We start from the raw sequence: 25346 nt of genomic DNA on the forward strand, positions 1-25346 counted from the left end.
CAGGGAAAGACTTCAGCTGAGAGTCCAAGTGACCCCCACCAGCCTAGCCTAGGGCAGCATTTTTAGTAGTTATTCAACAGAAAATCTTACTAGAACGCATCACCCTGATACTGAAAGTGAGCCTCTCCTTAAACTTCAGCTCTTGCTCATTCTTGATGAGGTTGTCCCCATAGGAATCCCTCCTACGAACATGTGGCAGTGTTGAGGTTCAGGGGTGCTGGGGATCCTAAAATACCGACACGCTAGGTCCGGCTCGAATGAATTCGATTCAAGCCTTCTTAAAGTCAAACAAAAACAAAGTTTATTAAAAATTCCCCATATTGGGTTGCTTTTAAGGAGCCTAAGTATTTGTAACGCTTGTATTCACAAGCGGGTCAGATAGAATCTCAGCTAGACAGCGTCTGAACTGGATTGAATCTGAGCGCCTTCCTGGAGGCTAGATGGAACTTATACACAGAAAGTCCATGGAAAAGATCTAGAGGTGGTCTAGTGGTGGTCTAGTGGTCTAGGAGCCGGGTCTAAAGAGGATCTTGATGGGACTGGGGTAACTAGTGATGTAATCCAGAGTGGGAAACCGCTGGAAGCCACTGGGAGGTATCAGATGATGTCGGGCTCAGGTGGGAAGTAGGTGGGGCAATCAAAAGGTTACAGACAATGGAAGGCCAGGCTAGGCCGAGTGCAACAGATTTGAGTATGAAAGGCCAGATTAAGTGGGAAGATTCAAGCAGAGTTCAAGGAGGTTCCCAGAGTCTGAACCCCATCTGCAGAACCTAGAACGTCAACAGCTAGTTTCATTTTCATCTCTGTCTCTAGAGTTTAGCACTGGGTAGGAGCATAATAAATATTTATCGAATTGAATTTCCAGTCTTAACACCTCCTTTCTGCTCTTTAAAGTCCAAACTAATTCTTTTTTTAGCTCCAGATCTTGAGGAAGTTTGGGATGAGATCTGGGACAGAAGTGTATACACTGTATGTAAGTCTCCTGGAACAGGCTGGAATCCAAGTCTAGAATCCTGTGCGTATTCACGAAGTGCCCGATACCTAACAGGTCTAACCGTAAAAATGACATGTTGGGTGAGGGGGGAAGAAAGGGGGACTCTTTGTTAGAAAGAAGAAAAAACACAGGCTGCCTCAGCACAGCTGGATGATGCTGAAAAAGAGAACTAGGACCCTGGGAGAGGGAGAGCGAGCTCTGTCTGGGAAGCAGCCCATGCAGCCTCCCAGAGATGTGTTTTCATACCTCCAGGGGGTGGATATGCTGATTACATACAAAGATTATACAGATGAACATGGTATTTGTACTGGCATCAGGAGGCTCCTGGCAGGGGTGAAGTGGAAAACTTCAGCAACCGGGCTGGAGAGATGGCCCCCTGACTGAGGCGGAACCATTAAGAAAACGCCCATTCAGGCCAGACTGACTTAGGCCAACACGACGGATCCAGCTGCGCAGGCAGGGGTCCCAGTGCGGGATGATTCTGTCCGAGACCGGGCGACCAGAGGCTGCAGGGCCAGGCCTGGCTCCGGGGCAGCTTCGGCAGCTCCTCCGCCTCCCGCTTCCATTCTCCCCGGAGTCCTAGGCGGAAGGCATCACCCGGCTGTCCTGCACAGAACGGACCCTGCGGAGCCGACGGGCTGCGCCCGGCATTCTCAGGTATTCACACCCAACGTCCCACGGGGGCTCCGAGGGGCCCAGGGAGACCCTGAGGAGGCTTGCCCCCTGCTGAGCCCGGGCTCGAGTGCCCCTGGGGGAGGCTGGCATCTCGGACCGGGAGGGGGAGTCCTTGGAAGGGCAGCCAGGCGCAATCTGGGGTACAGTCAGGGAAGAGAGGAAGGGGGTGTCCCCTCTTCCACAGCCCGGGGCGCCCTTCCCCTCCCCCCACTTTCCTTCTGCTCTCCTTCCCGTTCCCCCTGCCCCTTCCCTTCCCCGACTCAGCGCTCCTCCCTCCCCCTCCCCCACCCCTCTTCTCCGCCCTCCACCCCCACCCACGGCTCCGCAGCAGGGACTGGGAGGGGAAACCCCGTAGGGGGAAGGGGGAGGGAGGAGGGAGGAGGGAGGAGGGAACTTGGACAGGCTTGCCGCTCCACTTGCTGCAATATTCTTCCGCCAGAGGCCAAAGAATCCCTTCGCCCTTAGAAAGACCCGGAGGCTTCTGGCGCCCCCCAAACTACCCAGAAGCGTCGGTGGACGACTTTCCCGCCCCTCGGTTCTGGGTTTTACCTCGGGCAGCACCTCGGCGGCGGGATTCGTGGCCGCAGGCGGGTGGTGCGATAGATATCCTTCCGCGAGAAACGCGTCCCGGCGGCGCGCATATAAAAGGCGGGTGGCGCGGCGGCGCTGCCTTTTCAGTCGGACTCTGAGCGTTGGTTCGGATCATGTCTGGTGGCTCCGCGGATTATAACAGGTACGCGCCCGGGCGGCGGTGGTGCTGGGGCTCCCTGGGTGGGCTAGGCCGTGCCGCGGGCACCGGGGGACACGCTGGGTTTCCGGGCGGCTTCGGGGGCGCTGCGCCGGCGCCGCTTCGAGAAGCTTCTACGGCGCAGCCGCGGGGCCCGGCCGGGCCTGGCCTGGGCGGAGGCGGGGGGAGGGGGCGCTGCTCCGGGCTGGGCCCCGGGGCCGGCCTCGCCATAACGGCCGCGGGCCGCTGGCAGGCGGGGCTGCGCTGGGAAGGCCGCGGGGTCGTGTGTGCGGGTGCGGCTGCGTGTGCTTGGGTGGTTACTCTCGGGCGGGGAGGACGCGGCGGCGATTCGGGCCTTCTCCCTGCCCCCTTCCCCGGCCCCGTGGAGGCTCGGCTCGGGCCGTTGGCGGCCGTGCCCGCCCAGCGGCTCCCTCCCTCCCCCGCCGCCGCCGCCGGTGTCAATCATGGGGCTGGCGCAGTGCGAGGGGCGGGGCCCGGCTGGCGCGTTGCTCTCGCGAGAGCCGCCCGCAGGGGGCGGGGGCGCCGCGGAGCCGGGCCGGGGCTGCTAACGGCCGGGGCCACGTGCGGGCCGAGGGCGGCTGACGGCGAGTCTTGTGGCCCGCAGAGACCATGGCGGCCCGGAGGGAATGGACCCCGATGGTGTCATCGAGAGCAACTGGAACGAAATCGTGGACAACTTCGATGATATGAATCTCAAGGAGTCTCTGCTGCGGGGCATCTACGCGTACGGGTTCGAGAAGCCCTCGGCCATCCAGCAGAGAGCCATCATCCCCTGCATCAAAGGTGAGCCGGGCCGCCGGGCGGGGGGCGCGGGGCGGGGGCGGGGCGCCCGCGGTGACGTGATGGCCTACCATCTTTCGGGACTGACTCTGCCTGGAGAGAACTGTCGCTGCTGATCACCTGCGGGGCGCTAAAAAAGGAAGAGGAAATGAGGGCCTCTTCGGGGGCAGTAAACATGTATCCTACTTTTTTTAGGGTATGATGTGATTGCCCAGGCTCAGTCAGGTACTGGCAAGACAGCCACGTTTGCTATTTCCATCCTGCAACAGTTGGAGATTGAGCTCAAGGAGACCCAAGCCCTAGTGTTGGCCCCCACCAGAGAACTGGCTCAACAGGTACTGAGTGCAGTTCGAGAGTTACCGCTTGTTGTGTAGTTTCAGGTTTCACAGCTGCATGTAGGAACAGCTAACGAGTGACTCAGAGCTGCTGTTCGTGTTAATGGAGCCATCCATGGTGTAGAGTGCATGAGTTTGGGTTCAGTTAGGATGCGCAGGGATGTTTCCTAGCAAGTAAATTGCAAGGTCCTATGGAAGAGCTTGACAGCCTTGAAGATAACCGAACTTAAATGCAGTTGTGTAACATGAAAACTACTGTGCACGTGTGATTTCTGTTTATTCCTTTGCACATTTAGCTGGCTTTAAGGCTTGCTTGCTATTTTAGATTACCTATAGAATAGATCTTAAAGAGTATAGTTTGAAGTAGATTTGATTGACAAAGGTGAATCTTGGAGCTTCATTAGCATAATCATTTAGCAAAGTCCCATTAAAATTCTCAATGTACTTAATTTCTTAGGGAATTAGAACTCTTTAATTTGTCAAGGTTTGCAAGGTTGTAGTTATTTCTGTGATTACCCTGTGGTGCAACTACTGCCTGATGGGGAATGACAGACAAAAGTGCTACAAGCTGCATCGATTAGATGGCTACAAGATAACTGAATTTTTTGCATTTGTCACATCAGTTTTGTACTAGCACGAAATATGTGACTGCATGCAAGATTGATTGTGGATATGACTTAGAACATTTTAGCTAAGTGTTAGGTAGTAGGTTGCTTGCTGGGTAATTTACAAAATTGATTTTGTTTTGTGAACTTAGATCCAGAAGGTAATTTTAGCTCTTGGAGACTATATGGGAGCAACATGTCATGCCTGCATTGGTGGAACCAATGTTCGAAATGAAATGCAAAAACTGCAGGCTGAGGCACCACACATTGTTGTTGGAACTCCTGGGCGAGTGTTTGATATGCTAAACAGAAGATATCTTTGTAAGTTTTGAAGTTCTGAGTGATTAATATGCTAGATGTTATTAATGTGTAGCATTTGTTTTCTTTTTGAAGTGTGACTTAACGAGTAATGTAAAAATGGAAACCACATGTTTAAGATGTGGTTAGACTATGGGCAATAACCCTGGGCTTTTTTTTATAGGGAGACGTTAAATAAACTTAAATATAGTATACTTGGGGATAGAAGATAGAAGGCTTAAAAAAATTCTTAGCCAGAAGTAAAATTCAACTTGTTGCTTTTCTTAACAGCTCCAAAATGGATCAAGATGTTTGTTTTGGATGAAGCAGATGAAATGTTGAGTCGTGGATTTAAGGATCAAATCTATGAGATTTTCCAGAAATTAAGTACAAATATTCAGGTACAAACCCGTGAATTTTACTCTAGTGTTAGGGATATTGCAGGATCAAGTTACAATAGGGCTGTGAAGTGCCTGTATTGTCGTTCCCCCTGCTCAAAACAAATGTTTCATACTATCCCTGTCTTAACTCAGTCCATAGTAAGACAGGGACGCTTGGTCTCAAACATTTAACTCATCAGTGGAAATCAAAGGTAGTGAATTAGGCAGCTCATTTTTTAAAAATGTACTTTTCCTATTTTCCAAAGGTTGTGTTGCTGTCTGCCACAATGCCAACTGATGTGTTAGAAGTGACCAAAAAGTTCATGAGAGATCCTATTCGCATTCTGGTGAAGAAGGAAGAATTGACCCTTGAAGGAATTAAACAATTCTACATTAATGTTGAAAGAGAGGTAACTTAAACTATTCTGTGTAAGATGAATTTTGTTGCCAAGATTTTACCTTCTTGTTTGAAAGCACTGTGCTAAAATTGCAGAAATTAAGGCCATGTCTTGTTTTTTGTAATAATGCTAGCACAGTATATACAAGAAGAAGAACAAATGCACTAGATTGAAAAAAGACTTGGGTGGACCTCTTTCTTAATGTCCAGTGTCCTGTGTCTTAAGATCTTAGTGCGATATACGTGAACTGTATACAATGGTAAATGTCTGGCTTCCTTAAATTTCACTTATTGGTATGAATATAGAAGTTTGGCTTTTTTGCCTTAGAGATATTATTATTGAGACTGACTGCCTTAGAGATACGTTATTGAGACTGACTTACAGGCAATCTTCTTTCAGGAATGGAAGCTGGATACTCTTTGTGACTTGTATGAGACATTGACCATTACACAGGCTGTTATATTTCTGAACACGAGACGAAAGGTAGATTGGCTGACTGAAAAGATGCATGCCAGGGATTTCACAGTTTCTGCTCTGGTAAGAGGCATGTTGTTTGATAACTTTATTGGGGGTCAATATTTAGTTTTTTACAAATCATTTTTGTTTAATTTAGCATTTAATTACTGCAGGAACTAGTTACAATATAGCTTTGAAGTGCTATGTTGTCGTTCCCCCTGCTTAAATTAAAATGTTTTTTTACTATCCCTGTCTGTTAAATGCCATAGCAGCCAGGGATGCTTGATCTCAAACATTAACTGTCTTAAAACCTTAACCAAGATTTGGCTAGGATTTTTAAGCTCATCTTTTTTCATGGATACAAGTTGAAAGTACGTAATTCAGTAGTCAATGTTAAAGCGTTTACTTAGAAGATACAGGAAAAAAGGTACTAAAATTTGGAAATTATTGTTTGCTTTGTAGCATGGTGACATGGACCAGAAGGAGCGAGATGTTATCATGAGGGAGTTCAGATCAGGATCAAGCCGGGTTCTGATCACTACTGATTTGTTGGTAACTACACATAACATTTTAAAGGGGGGATATTTCAGAAACCTCCCAAAAGCTGCTTATTTGGGAAAGGTCTTCACTTACCTTTAATCAATTAAAAGCTTTCTGGGAGAGAAAAGACCACACTCCACAGTGAACTACATCGTTGTAGTCCATTACTTATTTTGTGGTCGACAGTCAGGTGCACAGGAAGAAATAGTGGGTTTGGAGTGGATTAATGAATGTCATTTCACTTAGTCATTTGTTTGTTACTACTTTTTTCCTAGGCTCGTGGGATTGATGTGCAGCAAGTATCTTTGGTTATAAATTATGATCTACCTACCAATCGTGAAAATTACATTCACAGGTTAGTAGATGGCATATGATTGGATTGTATGTACGTATCATTGTTACTTTTATTTACTGGTATTTTGTAGCTTCCAAATAAAATCTTTCCTTCATGCTATAGACAGCCTTAAATTTTAGGGAGTGAATTTGAGGAAGAAACTGACTTTTAAGTGCTGCTATTTATATGCAGTTAATTTTGGGGGAAGAGCTCTTGGCTTAGTCAGTTAAAACAGTGGGAAAACTTACCTTGAGTCTTGCTTGGAGCGTGGCCCAAATTTTGAAGTTTTGTTAAAAGGAAAGGAAAAGACTCGCTTTAAATTGGAATCGGAAAAAGGGTTTAGGTCTTGTGGCATTTATATTTGAGCCTTAGTTTTTTAAGACTCCGTGTTTCTCATTCATTGCTCCTGTGTCTTGTGCTTTCTTGGTGATTTTTCTCTAGTGGGATTCTCTCTTGGTGTGTTCTGGTAGTAACCGAGTTTTGTGTCCCTGGCATATAGTTATAGTGGCTTGATCCCTAAATAAATTAAATTGTGCTTTGTTACTTGATGTAAAAAAAGACTTTTTAAAAAATACAGGAGTCGATAGCAGCAGTTGATGACGTGAGATGGCACTCAGAAACGGCGTGACGTAATTTAGGACGTGGATTCATAAACGAAACAGCACACTGTTTGAATAAAGAGCGAGTCGGTATTTATATATTTGTTTTTCTTTTGTCATGATTATTTGATATTTTTTTAAGTTCCCAACGTCCTAGCCAAAAGCCATTTTGTTGTGTATTAGCCTTTGTATATTAGGTGGTTTGTCTGGTTTCTATGAAGGAAGGCAGATGTTGGGTTTAAACCACATTTTCAGTAACTTGTAGTGTGGTTTGTGTGTGAAACTGAGCAAAAAGCAGTGATAAGTTTGGGTTTCCATACCAAATACTTGGGAGAGTAAGGAGTTAAGTTTTCCCACTGAAAAGAATTGTAAGTCCTAGAAAAAATAGTTAACCTTCAAGCTGTTTACATTTACAGTCTACAGTTCCAGTGGTGCGTCGAAATGGAGTATATAACAATTCTTTCTGTTTCATTCCTGGAGTTTACATCTGTCCCAGGCTGACCATCGATCTTTGCCCACTTTGGTATGGGCTTAATTCACTACCCCAAACAGAATACTGTCATCTGCTTAAAATCACAATGCTCAAGACCTGAGATCTCATTTTGCAGCCAGACACAAGCCTTGATCTGCTTACTTTTGGCACTAACTGCTAAGGAAGATCTTTTTCCCTCATCTAGATATTTTGATTTAGCAGCTAGTGCTCCAAATAGAAGCACTCTATTACCTTGGCAAATAAACAGCAGCTGGTTAACAAGTGGATCATCTCCTTGTGGGCTAAGGAATATATTATAGTTATTACTGTTTTTCTTTTATGCAGAATTGGAAGAGGTGGTCGTTTTGGGAGGAAAGGTGTGGCTATAAACTTTGTTACTGAAGAAGACAAGAGGATTCTTCGTGACATTGAGACTTTCTACAATACTACAGTGGAGGAGATGCCAATGAATGTGGCTGATCTTATTTAATCCCTGGGATGAGATGGTTTTGAATGCAGTGCTCGCTGTTGCTGAATAGGCGATTCACAACGTGCATTGTGCTTCTTTCTTTGGGAATATTGAATCTTGTCTCAATGCTCATAACGGATCAGAAATACAAGATTTTTGATAGCAAAGCGACTTTAGTCGTGAGCTCTTGTGGGGAAAGAGCTACTGGCTTTCTCCTTTAGAGTTAGACTGTTGGGGTTGGGTGTAAAAGATATGGGGTCTGTAAAATCTTTCTTTATTAGAAATTTATTTCCTAGTTCTGTAGAAATGGTTGTATTAGATGTTCTCTATCATTTAATAATTTACTTGTGGACTAAAAGATATAAGTGCTGTATAAAATCAGCCAATTATGTTAAACTAGCATATCTGCCTTTATTGTGTTAGTCAGTAGACTGAATAGGAAAGGCTTTTCAAATGGACTAATTTTTTTTTAAGAAAGCATTTGAATGCATTTTGTTTGGTATTGTATTTATTCAATAAAGTATTTAATTAGTGCTAAGTGTGAACTGGACCCTGTTGCTAAGCCCCAGCAAGCAATCATAAACTAGGTAGGGTTAAACCCAGTAAAATTGCCATATTGCACATGTCTTAATGAAGTTTGAATGTTCAATAAATTACTTGTATATTCACTTTGAATTCAAAATGATTGCTCTTGTTTAACTTATTGCCAGCTGACATCAATGGGTTGAGAAAGTCCTTTAAAAGGGGTCTTAAGGGATTTTACTCCCAATGAAGGGAGACCCTCCCCCCTTACCCCCTAGTATATTTAACTAGGAGAGCAATCCATAAGGTGGTAAGTAGAGAAAGTAGATTAGTTATACATCAAAAACTTTATTGCCAAAAAATGTACAGAAACACTGGATTTTCAATTCACGTTGTGAGTTAACTGCTGCATCACTGTAGCACAGAGACTGATTAACTGTAAATGTTCATCAGCACCATCAGCTAGGCACTTGTCTACTTCCTGAAAGGCAAGAAAAAAATTGGTTACACTTTTTAAAAACCCAGACTTAGCATAAATGTTAGCATAACATGAAAACTTACTGCAAGTTTCTCTGTGATGATGGATTTCTGCTTATCGGTGAGGTCATCTTTTTCCACCACTACATCATGGAGTTGGTTTATAAGCTGAGTTGCTGCATGTCCCTCATCAATTAAATCCTATTAGAGGCATAAAAGGTTAGTTTTCTCCCCCCCAAATTCTCAGTGTTTTTAACCATAAAAGAAAAACTTAACCTTAACGACGGCTTCCAGTTTTTCAAAAGAGCCACTCTGACAGGCAGAAAATATACCATTAATTGTTTCTGTAGGTACCACCTAGAAAGGAAAATAAGGTGCCAATCACATCAACTTGCCTGTATTTATATAACACACGTAGTGACAACAGATTGCAAGATAAATACCCCAGTGAGCACATAAGATGGTTTGAATGTTTTTTTAATTTTTGTTTTAAACCAAAACCACTTGAACTCATTCCTCCAGAGACAGGCAAACCAAATGTTCTTCACAGAATTTCTGACTCTGCTTGTATTGTCTATGCCTTCCCATACTTCTGTTGATTTACAGTAGTGATTCCATTACGTTCATAAATTTACACTCTATGGCATTTACTTTAATTTTCTGTTTGCTGATGAAGATAAAAAATCAAATCCCTTTCTCAATATTTTGCCTCTATCCCTTGGTTGGTCTAACCCTTATTTCTTTCAACTTCAACTCAACTATTTCTATTCTTTATATGACACTGAATTCCCACATAGTGGTTTATTTTCAGAGAGGAAGAGAGTACAACCTTTTAATTACAATTTCTAACCTCTTATCCCTAACTGGGCGTTTTTGAAAGAAAAATTTCCTTCCAGGATGCTTCCACTTTTTCGTTTCTGGACAATGCATCTTTGTGGCATGGCAATGGTACTTAAATAACTAAGTAACAATTTCCCAACTATGAGGAAGACTAGATGAGCATCCTCTGGTGGCCTTGACTTGGGCAAGACCCACAGAGGAGCACCTGAGAGACAGCTCAATCAAGGCCAGGGAAGGGCAAGCTGAAGTTCACCCCTGAACTTTTCTCATCTTAGGGCTATTGTATCAAATGAGCAATCAAACTTTGAAAGGCTGGATGAAATGTTGGTCTTTAATGACAAAAAGCAACAAAAACATGAGATGTCATATAGGTTGGCTTTAATCAGATTGTTGTCTTACATCTGACTAAGCTGCATAGGAAGAGGTTCCTTATTCTGCTTGACCCCACAGGGGTCAAGTACTGGCAGCCCATACACACTTAAGCTCAATTTAAAGAAATTTTTCAAATATTGACAGCCATCCAAAAGTGAAATGGGTTACTTGTCCCAGGTCCAGTTCCTCTCCTGTGGGCTGGGGGTGCTCTAGAGGCAGTTACTATGCTTGAAGATGTCCCTTCCCTTTCAGGGACTCCTTTGATGGGCAGGGAGTGTCTGAGATAGTGATGACACCTTAAGATACTTGACTGAACGGGCTGTACTCTGCCCTTGGCCAAAGGCTGAGGCCATCTATCATCAGGGGGCAGGAATGGGACAGAGCAGCCCAAGGGAGCTAATGCCAACAGTTTAGCAGATAAGGTGATGATGGCTATGTCAAAGAGGTGGAATTTAGAGAGCTCACCAATAAAATCTTGGGCATCCCTCTACATGTGTCATTTACCTAATGTTACTCCCCTAAGACATGAGCCGTTGCCTCCTGTGGGCTGCCAAATCACAAGCAGCCCCAGAGTTTGTGTAGAACAGTAACGTCATTCAGAGCAAAGTTGCTTCCCCAGTATTTTCTACTACCCACAAAAAAAGGGCAAACTACAATAAAGGCCCCCCAATTATGCAAACAGACTGAAAAGAACTGAGAACATGCCAGTGCTCCTACCCCAGCAATCTCTGTGATCACCTTCTCTGTGACTTCTTGCCCACCTGTCAATCGAGTGGCACTTTGAAGAAATGTGATGGCTTTTCGTAGGTCTCCTTCTGACACTTTTACAAGGTAAGATATTCCCTAAAAGAGGGAAAAATAAAGATGTTCTCCTGCACAAGCAATCTTGGCAAATACCAAGCCTAAACATCTAAATGAGATTCATCCATACGGGAAAAATTACAGCCTTAAAATTCCAGATCCTAAGCATTTTTTCTTATGTTTTCCTGCTCCCTTAGTACTGTTTTGTAGACACCTGTTTACTCTTGAAATAATGAGAGGAGAAAATCCAATCACAGCGTTAGTGTGAATGGAGCAGGTGAGTGCAAAGGTGTGAGCATCCTGGCCTGAGAGCTCAATTCACATAAGAGTGACAGCAAGGAGATGGAAGAAATCCCTTCTGAGCTCTTAAAAAAAAACAAAACCCTTTATATTAAGATGTCAATCATTCTCTATCTGAATTAAAAAGTTCGCTCTTGTTCGGTTGTGTCCGACTGTGACTCTATGGACCATACTGTCCATGGCTGAGGGCCAGATACTGGAGCAGTTTGTCATTTCTCTCTCCAGTGGATTAAGACAAACAGAGGTTAAGTGTCTAGCCTAGGGTTATGCAGCTAGTGAGTGTCTGAGGCTGGACTTGAACTCAGGTCTTCCTGACTCCAGGCCCAGAGGTGTATCCACTGAGGCACCTCACTGTCTAGGTAGAGCCAGTCATAAAAAAGAAACTTCAATCCCATTACAAAGGTCTAGGGACTGCAGGATTTTCCCCTTGTACAAAAGTGTCAGTACATCAAATACTGGTTGAAACAAATGGGCCAAAACTAGGAGGAGGTAATGTTTTCGTTAAAGTAAAAATATGTATCCAGGATTTGGAGAGAGAGAGAGGGAGAGAGGGAGGGAGAGAGAGACTGTGTGTGTGTGTGTGTGTGTGTGTGTGTGTGTGTGTGTGTGTGTGTGTGTGTGTGTGTACGTTTATATATCTGTGTGTGTGTGTGTGTGTGTGTGTGTGTGTGTGTGTGTGTGTTACCTTCAATGATTCCTACTTCATAAGAGCAAATTCGACAGCAATCCTAAGACACAGATAAGGTTCCTCTGTGTTCCAGCTACTGCCAACTGACCTGACCTCCATCTGTACGATGGCCTACTAAAGGCATATCAGGCATTTCAGCTTTCATAGCTTCTTCAAATAACATGCACAGCAATTAGGTCCTAGTCACCCTACCTCATTACTGATTTTCACGTTTTCCTTCTCAGAGATGTCTAGTAATCTCTGATGTTGAATTTTATCTGACAAAGGCTTGAAGCGAAATTTGGAACATCGAGAGGTTAAGGGCTCAATTATCCTGTAAGAAAAAAGGGATCAGGTTGAAAAAGAAGTGACTGTCTACAGATAATTTCTCAAAAAGTAGGTTTATCAAGTACAGGTTAAGCCCTCAGCTAAGAAGAAATCCCAGCATGTCAGGAACCTGACCACCTCCAAAAGTTGTTTTGCTTGTTCTTTAACTTAGCTATCAAGGAAGGCAGTGACCAAATCGTCCTGCCTAGAAGAAAGGCAGCACACATACCGACTAACATAATTGCAGATGAGGCAGAATCGAGTTGTTTTGGACTCTTTCTCCATCGTACGTCTTAAAGCGGCTTGGGCTGCAGAGGTCATAGAGTCAGCTTCATCCAGAATTACAATCTTAAAAGGAGGACATGGCTTCCCACTATATCAAAAAGAGAAGGTCAACAGTAACCCAGAGATGCTTCTCACAATGTACAGCAACTCTGAGTCCTGAAAGCATTCTATCCGAGGAACTGCTAGCAAAGTTGACCACTGGCTGTTGATTTGTCTTTAAAATATCCCTCACCCCTACCCTAATTCAGCAACATTTTAAAAAATCTATTCTGCTATGAAATTAAAATATTTCCACACATGCCAAAAAAATTAAACTCTTGATTTGTGATACCCAAAGGCAAAAGAAGACAGTGGACTTTTCTAATTTAATTCATGCCTAAAAGCAATCAGAAGTAAAAATTTCATTTCTCAAGTATAAGAGAATTGATTCAAATTTTAAGAATACAAGTCATTCCTTAACTGACATATGGTCAAAGAATATGAAAAGGAAGTTTTCAGATGAAGAAACTAAAGGAATCTACAGTCATATAAAAAAAAATGATCTAAATCATTACTAATTAAAGAAATGCAAATTAAAACAACTCTAAGGTATCACCTCACACATATCAGATTGACTAATACGACAAAAAAGGAAAATGATGGGTGAGGGACAAGATGTGGGAAAATTGGAACACTAATGCATTGCTGGAGTTGTGAACTGATCCAATCACTCTAGAGAGCAGTTTGGAACTATGCTCAAAGCTATAAAATTGTGCATACCACATTGATCACAGATTGGCTAATATGACAAAAAAGAAAAATGATAAATACTGGAGGGGATGTGGGAAAACTGGGACAGTAATGCACTACTGGTAGAGTTATGAAATGATCCAACCTTTCTTGAGAAGCAATTTGGAACTATGTCCAAAGGTCTATAAAGTTATGCATATTCATTGACTTAGCAATACCATGACTAGGTCTGTATCCCAAAGAGATTAAAAAGAAAAGGATGGGAAAGAACCTATTTGTGTGGCCAAGAACTGGAAATTGAGAAGGTGTCCATCAATTGGCTAAACAAGTTGTGATATATGATTGTATTGGAATATTATTGTGCTATAAGAAATGACAAGCAGGATGACTTAGAAAAAACCTGGAAAGATGTATGTGAACTGATGCAAAGTGAAGAGCCAGGAGAACATCGTACACAGTAATAGCAATACTGTAAGATGAAGAACTTTGAATGACTTAGCTATTCTCAGCATACAATGATTCAAAACAAGCCTAAAAGACTCATGATAAAAATGCTATCTTTTTTGGAAAGAACTGATACTGTCTGAATACAGACATTCTCTTTTGCATGCACACAAAATGACTAATATGGAAATGTTTTACATGATTGTTATGACCTCTATCAGATTACTTACCATCTTAGGGAGTGGGAGGGAGGGACAAAATTTGGAACTCAAAACAAAAAAAAAAAACCAATAAATGTTAAAAATTGTCTTACATGTTATTGAGGGAAAATAAAATATTATTTAAAACTAAAGCAATCAGACGTTTTAAGGTATGTGGAAGAATAAGGTGATCCTTGCCCTTTTCACCTGAACTACCAACTCCTACCCTCACCAATACTGATCTCTGAAAAACAGTAACAAAAATCTCTATGAGGGAAAAAGACACTGAATGACCACTTGAAGGTTAAATTTCAGTTTAAACTGTACAAAAATGGGATTCAAAATTAGAAAAGACTCATTAATCTGGGTATATTATATTTGAAACAAAAGGGTACTTTAGGGAGACTGTGACCTGCCATAGAAAAGAAAAAACTTGGCTTACTTACTCTGATCGACTTCCTGACACAGTTAGTTGAGCAAATGTCTTTACTTTCTCCCGAATAACTTGTATCCCACGTTCATCTGATGCATTTAATTCAAGAACTCTTTGTCGGAAAAGCTCAGGTCTGTAATATTAAGAAAACTGAGGATCATGTGCCATTATTCCACTCAACCCATTTCTTTATATTTCGTGTTTTGTGGCAGTTTAACACAACTATACCCTAGTGAATAACACTTTTTTTGGGGGGAAGGAAATTGGGGTTAAGTGACTTGCCAGATTTGAACTCAGGTTCTCCTGACTCCAGAGCTAATGCTCTCTCTGTTGTGCCACCTGGTTGCCCCACAAATAATAGTTTTAACAATGACCCAGATCATTGGGGCTGGAAGCGACCTTGGAGATTACACAATCTAACCTTTACATTTTACAGATGACCTGAGGAGGCAGAATGCCTCCCCTAGGTTACCCATAATCAGCAGCTCACCTCTAAGATATTCCCAAACTATTTTCTACCAGCATCCCCATTATTGTTCTCATTAGATAGCAAACCTCTCAGATCAGAACTTTGAATTAAGACACACATGCACATCTGACTGGTCCTTCTCAGTATACTCTGTTGGATCAATGTCCACATCCTGCCTCCTTAGTGTGGGTGTTTCCTTTCCATTATTGGTTTTTCTTATCCACTCTCTTGAGATCAGTTCACATCAGTTCACATGTTCAAGAATTAACCCTAGGCAGAAGACCATCCAATCTGTAAATCCAGCCCTACCCTCTGCCCTGAATTCTAATCCATTGACTGTAGATCTGAGCATCTTAGTGGGTTGACAGTGCAGTAAGAGCCAGTTGTCTGAGATGGGGGACCAAAAACTAATGAAATTTGGGCTATGTGAAGAGGCATGACTTCTAGGAATAGAGAAGCTGTCATCTGCACTGACTGAACCACCAGTTTATATAGGATACAAGGGCAATCAGAATAGTAAAAGGTTTTTGAGCCTATGTTGTATGAGGATTGAAGAAACTGGAGATATTTAGCCTGGAAAGACAAGGCTCATGGGAGATGTGAGAGCAGTCTTTAAATTTCTGAAGAACTGTCATTCAGAAGAGGGATTATATTTGTTCTGTTTGGCCTCATACTGTAGAATCAAGAGCAATGATGTGTTCGTCCTTCGTTGCCGAAGAAGACCATGCCATCAGAGAAATGATGACGTGACTTGCACTTGACTTTGTTTTGAGTGAGGGAGGGCTGTGCAGGTCACCAACCTCACTTCTCCAGAGCCATCTGTATCCATTGACGAGATATTCCTCAGGATGACTGGAGATGACCCAGGATGAGGCAACTGGGGTTAAGTGACTTGCCCAAGGTCACACAGCTAGTGAGTGTCAAGTGTCTGAGGTGGGATTCAATGGATATACACTGAGAAGTCAACTTAGTATCAGAAAAAGCTTTCCTAACAAGAACAGCCTTCCAAAAATGGATTAGGCCATCACTGGAGCAGGAGAGTAGTTACTGTTGCCCCTCACTAGAGGATTTCAAGCACAGACTGGATGGCTAATAGCTGAGGGTGAGGTGATGGGGATTCTTTTTTTGGTATGGGTCAGTAAAGGTGGCCCAGGGTCCCTTCCAATTCTGAAAGCCTGTATTTCTGTGATCGTGAAGTGCCTGCCAGTACCTCCCGAGAGATTTCACAGGCTCTCAAATGTCCAGGGCAGAACTTACTATCTTTGCCCCTGAATTTGTTCATCCTCCAGCTTTCCTTATTTGTGTTGAGGACACTGCTATCCCCTGCTATCCAAGACTGTAACTTCTGATTCACCCTTTATTTTTCCTCTTTCCTTCACTCTCCTAGATCCAACATACTGGCTATTCTGCTTAATTCTCCCTGCATAACACATGCCACAGTTCCCTTCTATACTGCCACATAACCACCAGCTCTCTTGTTCAGGCCATCACTGCTCCCCTGGATTTCTGTACTAGCCTCTTTCTTCAAGTTGGTCCAATCTCCACCCCATTTGCTCAAAACTGGTTAGTGACTCTTCACTGCCTACAGAGTAAAATACAAGTTCCTAAGGCTTTCTATATTCTAGCTCCAACCTATTCTTCCAGTCTTACTGTATCTTCCTTTAAACTCAATTTTATCCAGATTGGACTACTAACTGATCCCTGAACTTCCTATTTCTTCTCCATCTCCATGTACTCATATGAGCTGCCCACCCATGCTGGGAATGCCCTCCCTCATCTCCATTTCTCAGAACCATTCTCTTCCTTCAAAGTTCAGCTAAGGCTCCTGTTCCTCCTCCTTCATGAGGCCTTGCCTTCGCCGCTCCAATTTTCCTTGTATTCATCCCATTCCCCCAACTAGTGTAAACTTCTTCAGGGTATCCCTGGTACCTAATAGAGCATTTTGTACACAGCAGGCACCTCATGTTTCCTGAATTTGCCTGAATCACCACATCCCAGTGACCTGCTATAAGCTGCAATTCAGAAACAAAGGACACTGGCATACCCATAGAGCTCCCTCGCAGCTGCCAGAATGGTGGAGGTTTTTCCAGTGCCAGGTGGTCCATAGAACAAGAGGTTGGGGAGCTGTGGAAACACAAGGTTGGAGTTTACTGACACAGGTCGCACTCAGCAGAGGCATATGGAAATGACCCTGAGAGGAGGGTGGATGAAGCAGCAAAGCCAGGTGAGTGCCGTCCTCAGTGCCCTGAGCAGTCATTAGATTTGCTCTAAGAACCCCCTCTTTTTTTTGGGTCCCTTTGCTTGGTGGAAGAAGTAATGTGAGATGCTCAACATATCAGAGCTTATATGAATTCAGTGTTAATGTAATTTTTTTCAATCCTGCTCTACACCAGGGATTTCCAATTTTTAAGTCACAAATACCCTTATTATGTGGAAAAAAATGTCCACAGATGTGCTTCCCCCCAGGTCTCCTACCCTAGGTAGCTCCACTGATGGAAAAAATCCACAAGGACAAAAAACTGCTATGAACCCAAGGACTGGAAAAGGGTCTGGACGTGATTCCATTGCAATGGAGAAAGTCACAACAGGAAATCCCACCTACTCATGGGGCTGGCACCTGTTCATATCGGAGGCAAGACTTGAACCCAGGGCTTCTTGGCTCTGAGGCCGGCTGTCTCTTCATCACACCATGCTTCCTCTCAGCAGGTACAAACTGAACTAAATGGATGCTTTTGTCCCTTCTAATTCTGAGGTTGTAATTTTGTGAGATATACTTCTCACAATAACTTAAAGCTTCTCCACTCACCCACCCACAGAGAAGCAATTCAATGCTTGGGGGTGGCGGGTGATGGCCTGAAGAAGGGCATCACTCTGCCTCCTTTGTCCTCTACTTCCAATGCCCTCACTTCTAAGTGAGTCCAAAATACACGTGTTCCAGCTCCTCCTCCAGGTATTCTCTGTCCTGCTCTACCCTGTGGAAGGTGAGCATGTGGGGTGGTAGAGGGTAGAAAACAGACAGTAACTGGCTTCTTCTGTCAGGGGCTGAGTCTCCCCCTTAGGCCTTTCACTGTGCTATTCAGAAATAGCACTGACAAGCTGTGCTGAGTAGGAACTACATAAAGTAATGCTTACTTACACTTTTCAGTTGCATTTTATTGCTGAACCAGAGGTCTACTTTTTTAAACAGAGTCTATTTAAGAGACTAAGGTCTATGACAGGCCTATCCAAATTTAAGGGCTACATTGAAGTGCAGACAAACTGTTGTCTCCTGTCTCTGTATGTTCTCTCCCCCTTAGCAATGTCACCTGCTGCCTAGACATGGTCTCCGAGACCATGGTTTTAATTATGGCTCTGCCACTTACTCCTTAGGTGTCCTGTCATTCAACTTCTCTAGGTCTCACCGTTCATTTCTGTGGGTCTTGACTCCCAAACTGGAAGGAAAGATTCTCAAGTGAAATAACTATTCCTAGACTTCTTAGTATCTACGCAGAAGCCCTGGTTTGGCTCTGTACATAGATTGGGCATTCACTAAAGTCGTGCTGAATCAAACTACACTCCAACCCAAATCCTGAAGTTAGCTGGTAGATACTCCCAGGAAATGCTGTCCTGTCATTCTCTCAACCCACAACTAGTTAATAAATACATACCATGGGCCAGGCCCTAGGGTGGAGAGAAAGAGTGTCATCAGGTGAGACAATATCTTAGAAAGCTATGGTTATGAAGAGTGTGCTCTAAACCCCAAGACTGTGGTGAGGACCAAATGAAACACTGTTTGTAAAGGACTTGGCACAATACCCAACGCATAGTGGGTGCTACACAAATGCTAGCGATTAATAATCGATGGAACTGTCAAGCTGGATCCCATGGAGCCACCACCCACTGGCTGGGAATTTGGACATTCAGTAGGAGGAGCCGGTGGTCGGACAACCTGAACAGAGACAGAAATGGTGTAAATGGTGTGTGCGTCTGTTCTGGGGTTCTTGACGGGACGGTTGCGTGATCAACGCAAATGCCTGGGTTATCTGTGTTCTCATGGTGATCATTGGACACAGCTACATGGAAGTGTAAATTGTTCTGATGATGCCAAGGACTTGGTATGAGAAGTATCAATCCCACTCTAGGAAAACATTTCCAAATGATAAGTTAAACAAGGTTCAACTCACGTCTGCTCCTTGTAAAGATTTCTTCAACACTGCAACTACCTCTTCCTGAAAAGCAACTTCATCCACACATTTGGGACGGCTGGGGAGAAAAAAATTGGCATTTTGTTGTTAGCAGAGACACTGAAAAGTTCCATGTGTTAGTAGTTGCTAAGAAGTCAATTACAGTCCTTGATACGTACTAACAGAAGGGGCAGAGGCAGACTTAGGAAGTGGAGCCAGGAAGGACAGGGATGTATTGTTACTGTTACAAAGAGATGTGCAGGGACGAGGATTTCCTTATACTTTCTAACTAGTTGGTCTGTCACATTGTAACATCAAAGTAAAAGGTTTTTCCAGCCTTTGTCGATCAGTTTGTGCCTGACTCTTTAGGAACCCACGTGGGATTTTGAGGGCAAAATTCATTTTACAGTCGAGGAAACTGAGGCAAACGGTCACATGGCTGGTGAGTGTCTGAGGCCTTTCTGGATGCAGACCGGTGCTCTGCCCTGTGCACCACCAGGCCGCCCTTACTACAAAAATCAGGTGAGACGTCTTGTCCAAAAGCAGTGTAGTAGCGCGGTCCCAGGAGCTGGGCAGGGGCGGCCACAGCGCTGGTGCCCCGCCAGGCGATCCCAGGGGCCCGGATTACACCGACATAGCCCCGGCCGGCGGGGCACGGCCTCGTGGGGGGCCCCGGGGCCCGTATGTCCACGCCGAGGGCGGCGCCAGGGGCCCAGCACCCCAGGGCGAGCCAGCCTACGGGAAAGTGCGGCTCTGCCGGCCTGGTAAAGTGCCGCTTCCGGCCACCAGCGGCCCAGAGTCGGCTCGGCCGGGCCCACGCGGGGCCGTGACGGCGGGGGGGGGGCGGGGCTCTTACTATTTCTCCACCCAAGGCACGGGCTTGGCCCGGCGGCTCTCGGCGCTGCTGCCCGCGGGGGCTGCGGCTCCTCGATCCTTCGTGGGCGGCGGCTTGGTGCTGAGGGAGGCGGGCCCCTTGAGGAAAGCCTGCATGGCCGCTTGGCCCTGCCCGGGGAAGGCCGGGAGGCGGGATCTGTCCGGAGCCTCCGGGCACGCGCCCCGGGGACCACCCGATAGTGGAGCTGGAGACCCGGGGAGCCGAGTCACGCACACAGGACGAGGGCGGCGGCGGTTGCCCTCCGGCCCTCCCTGGACAGGCGCTGAACGACCGGGCCCGGGGTTGCTGTCGGGAGGCCGCTGCCCGCTCCCGGTCCTGGTCCCTTACGTCTCCTCTCACTCCTGGGCGCCCAGGCTCCCGGTTCCCGCCACCGAACAGCCTGCTGGGAGCTGGCACATCACTTCCGGTGAAGGAGGGGCGACCAAGCTGGGAGGCCGTGAGCTCAGGCGGGGGTTTGGGAGGGGATCGGCTGTCCCTGGAGGGCTGGGACACGCCGTGGTTTTGCCTTTCTTTATGTCTTCATCGCTTAGCAAAGACGGCTCAATAAATGCTCGTGTATCGACCGTCACTGTCCCGCAGAAGTGCTCGGAGCCGGCCTGGAGCCCTTCTCAAAGATGGCTTCGAGGAGGGCCACGCCGCACCAGCACGCATGCGCTGGTTTCCTCTCACCCTCCCGCCCCGCATGCGCAAGATGCTCTGAATGTCTCCCTGCTGGCTCTGGGGCTCGACTCTGTGAAGGCACTGACGGCTGAGACACGTACTGGATATTTTTGTGTCAAACAGGACGGCCTGTTTGGGAAGCGTCACGTGCGTCTCTCCCCGATGCTAAGAGCGGGCAGGGGGAGTCGAGGAAAGGGTTTCTGTGCTCCCCCTACACTCTGGGCATTCTCCCTCCTAGCCCGCTAAACTTGCCTCCCCGTCCCGCCCCGCCGCAACACCTTCTGATTGGTCCTACCTCAGATCCCCAGGGCCAATCGGAACAAGGACCCGAGCCCCGCCCCCATCTCGTCCAAGCCTGCGGCCTCGGTTAATACCTTGCCCTCCAGGTTATCTGGCTCCTCTGTTTCCTTCTGAACTCCCTCTTGTACCTTAAAGAAAATGCTTCAGTGGCCCTTTCCTTCCATCCGTCAACACTATCACTTACTCCTCTCCAAATGGCCTTCCCTCGAGGAGAGAGCGCGGTGGGCGCTGCCCGAGCTGTGGTTTCTGGCCTTTCACGTCTCTGGACCAAAGGCCAGCCCGGGGCCCCTTCCAAGCCAGAGAGAGAAGAGGCTCCCGGAGAGATGAGTTGGGCCTGTGGGAGAATGTGAACAAAATGCTAAAACAGATTTTAGTTTACGTGGAAGCTTGGTCCCGTCTTGACAAAGGTCGGTGACTTCTGGGATCCCGAATGTTGAGAGCTGGGAGAATGGTAACTCAAAATCAGAATATGCACAGGGCCCCCTCACAAACCATCTAAGGCTGTCCAGCGGGCATCCCATGACTGGGAAAGGTCCTAAGCTAAGGCATCAGATTCCTCTGCCGACTGGAGACCTATAGCCAGCCGCCTGGGAATATAACACTCAGGCCGGAGGCAGTTTGGCCCAGACCCCCACCACTGTCGCTGGAGTCACTCTATGCCCAGAGCCTGGGGTATTTCCCATACTCTCCTTCTGAAATTTATGAAGTTTTTGTAGAAGTGTGCAGCTACAATCACCCACAGATCGTTTATCTTCCTGTGGCAGAAAAAAAAAGAGGAGTTATTGATGAAAGGGGCTAGGAATCCAATGATGTTGACTTGTTAATTTCTGGACTCGTACTGGCAGCAAAACAGCCCCACTCCCAAGGCTGGGTGCCCGCACGTGGCAGCCTGGGGACTCCTGGCATTGTAGTAAAAGGTGCTGACACTCTCCTATTTTCAGGTTGGGGATGAAGTCCCAAAATGCCCCTTCTGATCAAGGTCAAGGAGTGGTCTTTGTTGCAGAGCCCCAAGAATTTCAAACAGCAGACATGCTGACCTCTGTTGGATGTCAAGGCCATGGCTCAGGGCAAAGGAGGCCCAGTGCAGAAAGGAAGAAAGGACTACAAATGTCTGATATTTTTATTAGGACCATGATCATTGTTAAGAGGCCTCACACTAAGCTGATCTAGCTACAGGATTTATTGATAAGACCCAGGAATGAATTTGCTAGGTCAGTGACTAGACAAGTCACTTAACCTGTGTCTGCTTTAGTTTCCTCAATTGTAAAAATAACACCTACTCTGCAGGATTGTTGTGAGGGTCAAATGAGATAATATTTGTAAAGTGATATGCAAACCTTAAAGGGCTATTTAAATTCTAGCTTTTATCATTATGATAAAAGGGATTCATTAGCCACACTCACTCCTCTCAGAGTACAACACTCAGACTTTCTTCACTGTGCTGTATCTCTGCTCTTTGGTGTCAGAGTGCAAATAGTAGGCAGAAGGAGTTGGTCTACGCTTTGGAATTCTTATCTGGAGGTAGACATAGGGAGAAGAGTCTTTAATGAATGCCCTGATGCTAGGGTGAGCACAGAGATTGACAGGCAGGCTTCCTAGGTAAGAGGGGGCTGCAGGTTCAGATCTTCATCAGCCATTCTGAATTCTTATATTAGTGTACTGCCTCTGCTCCAGATACAGGGGCCTGGGTCTGCTCAGCCTGCACACCCAATCATACTGATCCTCAAAGGCCTGATTACAAAATAAGTTCTCAGTAAATACAGACTGTGAGGGAAAGAGGAACATATGACACACATGGTATATTTCCACCAGTAATAGTCTGACCTGCCAGTCAAAGTAAACAGTAGACAGAAACAGCTAGAATAATGGATGAATTCCTAAGAACCTTTGAACACAACATGAAAGCTTCCTGTATTTATCCTTATCTAGACTACTTGTATTTGTTGTTTTGAAAGACGCACTGGGAAAGGGGGCAGCTAGGTGGCACAGTGGACAGAGCAAGAGGTGTTTTTAGGAAGACTTGAGTTCAAATTCAGCCTCAGACATTTACTAGTTGTTTGACCCTGGGCAGGTCATTTAAACTCTGCCTCAGTTTCCTCATCTGTAAAATGAGCTAGAGAAGGAAATGGCAAACCACTCCAGTATCTCTGCCAAGAAAACTTCAAGTGGGGTCACAGAGTTACATATGACTGAAAATGACTGACCAACATCAAAGGCCTTTCAGACTACTGTTCTGCAGGCCTTGCCTCACTTCTCAGGTCCAGATAATCTATAACCAGGAGTGGAGAGACATCATGGAGCATGTGGCCTCCATGTTTTTTTTCCACCAGATTCATTTACATACAGTCAAAAGGCCCATAATTGGAATGCATGTCAGGCTGTATCTGCTCTTTGGAATCCTGGCCTGGATCTGCGGTCTCCCCTTTACCTGTCTCCACAGAGAATCCCAGGTTTCTGGGCATCTCTAATTAAATCTTTACTACCTGCCACCCCAACCCCAGGGCCAATGGCCAGCCAGTGCCAGCTAGGTTGACCTGGAATCAGCCTAGAGTCATTCAACTCCAGGGGAGGTCACGGAGAACTTCGGAGAATAGAGGAAAGGGATAATGTTGGGAGAAAGCTCAACCTTTATGCTAGAAGAAATGACATCCCCTCATCTCATAGGAAGTGAATGACTGTCTAGCTGCAGCTTGAAGACTTCCAGGGATGGAAGCAGCCACCCATTCTTCTTTGGGGTGGCTCCAACTGTTAGAAAGTTTCTTACATCAAGCCTCCACTTGCCTTTTCATTCACTACTCCCTAGTTCTGCCTCTGGGCCATTTAGAACATTTCTGATTTCTCCCCCATAGACCAGCCCTTCAAACACCTGAAAAAAGCTCTTACATCCCCCAGCCCTCTCTTCTTCATTTTTCTAGCAGATCCTCATGAGACATGGAACCAAGGCCTCCCCACCATCCCTAGCTATCCTGCCCAGTGATGAATGCCCAGAATGGAACATGTGTGTCCAGCTGTGGCCTAGCCATGACCTGTATCAAAAAAGACTATCACTTCCTTATTCCCAGAAACCACACCTCCTCATGCAGCTCTGGGTCAAATTTTAGGCTGCCTCAGGACTTCTACCAAGTAGGCAATCTGCTCTTTTTCAAACAAATGGCTCTTTGATCATGAGCAGAGGGCACCATCTGAGCAAAGGTTTTTTTTACCTTCAACATTCCGACCTACTTGCCCAGTCAGATCAATGACCGCCCTCCAGGAGAGGCCTTCACCTGAACCTGCTTTGTAACAGGCTACTTTGTTCTGGTCTGTCTTAATCTTGAACCTTCTGAGTTTGTGCTATCCGGTGCAATGGAGAAAAGGAAGATGATGCTTATGGGGCAAGGGGTCATGCACTGACGAACCTTCAAAGCTGCCAACTCAAACATTCATATATTTTCTTACTGGATAAGACAAAAGTGGGAACAAAAGGTCAAAAATGCCTCCTTATTCTTAATTTCTGGTTCACTGGGAATTTTTCTTCTGTATTTGTCCTTGGCCCTGCCTGTCCTGTCTTTCTCTTTTTTAAGTTGGGGGTGTTGAGTGGCGTAGAACATTGCTTCTCAAACTCAGATACAATCCAGACCCTGTCTGCCCACCCCCCAAAAGCCCTGGGTTCACAGGTCCTAGGGCTGACCCCTAAAGGTTATTTTCTCTGGCTCATTGCCTCCATCCAGTTTACCGTGGTAAACTCTCCATATATCATTTATAAATAGGCCATGCCTAAGTTTCCACAAATGCAGGTAACAAGGGGCCCAGTTCTCATATAAACACACAAACCAATAAGTGTATATCAGATAGAGTACAGTTTTAATTTTACCTAATAAAAAATGCAGAAAGCACAAAGAATTTGAAAGAGCCCACAAAGCCATAAATAAGAGTAGCAGCTCCCTTCTGAACAAAGTAGAGTGGCACGGACATTCTAAGAAATCCTCAGATCTCTGCCACAGCCCTATATAGTATCCTCCCTCCCCCTTCCCAACCTGCTACATCCCCTGCAGTTTGGACTCTTCCCAGAACATAAACATACTCTGGGGGTGTCAGACAATAATTTCCTTTCCATTTTACCTGTGTGACACACAGAGAGAGTGCTAGACCTGAAAGTCAAGTCACAAAGCCAACAAGAAGTTATTAAGTGCCTACTATGTGCTAGGTACTGTGCTAAGCATTGGGAATGCAAAGAAAGCAAAGACATTGCTTTCAAGGAGCTCACATTCTATTAGGGCAAACAACCATACAAAAAGAAATAAATAACCACAGAGGGAAAGCACTACCATTACCAAGGACCTGTAAAGACATCTTGCAGAAGGTGGGATTTGGATGGAAGACAGAAGGAGAAAAGGAGAG

General features: G+C 45.5%; 2 protein-coding genes and 5 non-coding genes across 9 annotated transcripts; 6 read left to right on the plus strand and 1 right to left on the minus strand.

Moving 5' to 3' along the window:
* The first annotated feature begins 2266 nt into the window (after positions 1–2266).
* On the plus strand, positions 2267–8764 carry EIF4A2 (eukaryotic translation initiation factor 4A2). 3 transcript variants are annotated; one of them, XR_011969066.1, is made up of 11 exons: positions 2267–2402; positions 3022–3200; positions 3393–3532; positions 4290–4458; positions 4726–4835; positions 5081–5224; positions 5612–5749; positions 6131–6220; positions 6484–6563; positions 7120–7231; positions 7959–8764. XR_011969066.1 is itself a non-coding variant. In XM_072618342.1 (10 exons), exons 1-10 carry the CDS (start codon positions 2374–2376, stop codon positions 8101–8103), a joined length of 1224 nt encoding a protein of 407 aa, XP_072474443.1. In that variant the 5' UTR covers positions 2267–2373; the 3' UTR covers positions 8104–8764. The 3 variants fall into 3 exon arrangements, 1 of the variants encoding a protein (XP_072474443.1); XR_011969067.1 differs by having other exon boundaries at positions 7120–7227; XM_072618342.1 differs by lacking the exon at positions 7120–7231.
* On the plus strand, positions 3250–3319 carry LOC140512972 (small nucleolar RNA SNORD2). Its single transcript, XR_011970019.1, has one exon. It is a non-coding gene; the product is annotated as a small nucleolar RNA SNORD2 (small nucleolar RNA).
* LOC140512930 (small nucleolar RNA SNORA63) lies at positions 4873–5002 on the plus strand. Its single transcript, XR_011969983.1, has one exon. It is a non-coding gene; the product is annotated as a small nucleolar RNA SNORA63 (small nucleolar RNA).
* Positions 5272–5454, plus strand: LOC140512969 (small nucleolar RNA SNORA81). The gene has a single exon (XR_011970016.1). It is a non-coding gene; the product is annotated as a small nucleolar RNA SNORA81 (small nucleolar RNA).
* On the plus strand, positions 5836–5964 carry LOC140512929 (small nucleolar RNA SNORA63). Its single transcript, XR_011969982.1, has one exon. It is a non-coding gene; the product is annotated as a small nucleolar RNA SNORA63 (small nucleolar RNA).
* Positions 6263–6395, plus strand: LOC140512943 (small nucleolar RNA SNORA4). Its single transcript, XR_011969995.1, has one exon. It is a non-coding gene; the product is annotated as a small nucleolar RNA SNORA4 (small nucleolar RNA).
* A 172-nt stretch (positions 8765–8936) lies between the features above and the next one.
* Positions 8937–20622, minus strand: RFC4 (replication factor C subunit 4). Its single transcript, XM_072618343.1, has 10 exons — positions 19968–20622; positions 19112–19190; positions 16993–17072; positions 14493–14612; positions 12618–12761; positions 12275–12395; positions 11011–11136; positions 9358–9438; positions 9166–9282; positions 8937–9085 (listed from the first exon to the last, which is right to left on the minus strand). The coding sequence occupies exons 1-10, from the start codon at positions 20099–20101 to the stop codon at positions 8987–8989; spliced, it is 1101 nt and encodes a 366-aa protein (XP_072474444.1). The 5' UTR covers positions 20102–20622; the 3' UTR covers positions 8937–8986.
* Positions 20623–25346: the final 4724 nt, after the last annotated feature.

This window comes from Notamacropus eugenii, chromosome 6 (genome assembly GCF_028372415.1).
Source record: "Notamacropus eugenii isolate mMacEug1 chromosome 6, mMacEug1.pri_v2, whole genome shotgun sequence".
Lineage (NCBI taxonomy): Eukaryota > Metazoa > Chordata > Mammalia > Diprotodontia > Macropodidae > Notamacropus > Notamacropus eugenii.

Bases quoted from the DNA above. Each gene is read 5' to 3' on its own strand.
- EIF4A2 (XM_072618342.1), top strand. From the start codon at position 2,374: ATGTCTGGTGGCTCCGCGGATTATAACAG. The intron at 4,836-5,080 runs GTACAAACCCGT...TATTTTCCAAAG, and splicing joins AATTAAGTACAAATATTCAG to GTTGTGTTGCTGTCTGCCAC. The intron at 5,225-5,611 runs GTAACTTAAACT...ATCTTCTTTCAG, and splicing joins ACATTAATGTTGAAAGAGAG to GAATGGAAGCTGGATACTCT.
- RFC4 (XM_072618343.1), bottom strand. From the start codon at position 20,101: ATGCAGGCTTTCCTCAAGGGGCCCGCCTCCCTCAGCACCAAGCCGCCG. The intron at 17,073-19,111 runs GTGAGTTGAACC...GTGTTTCCACAG, and splicing joins AATCTTTACAAGGAGCAGAC to CTCCCCAACCTCTTGTTCTA. The intron at 9,086-9,165 runs GTAAGTTTTCAT...CTTGCCTTTCAG, and splicing joins TCATCACAGAGAAACTTGCA to GAAGTAGACAAGTGCCTAGC.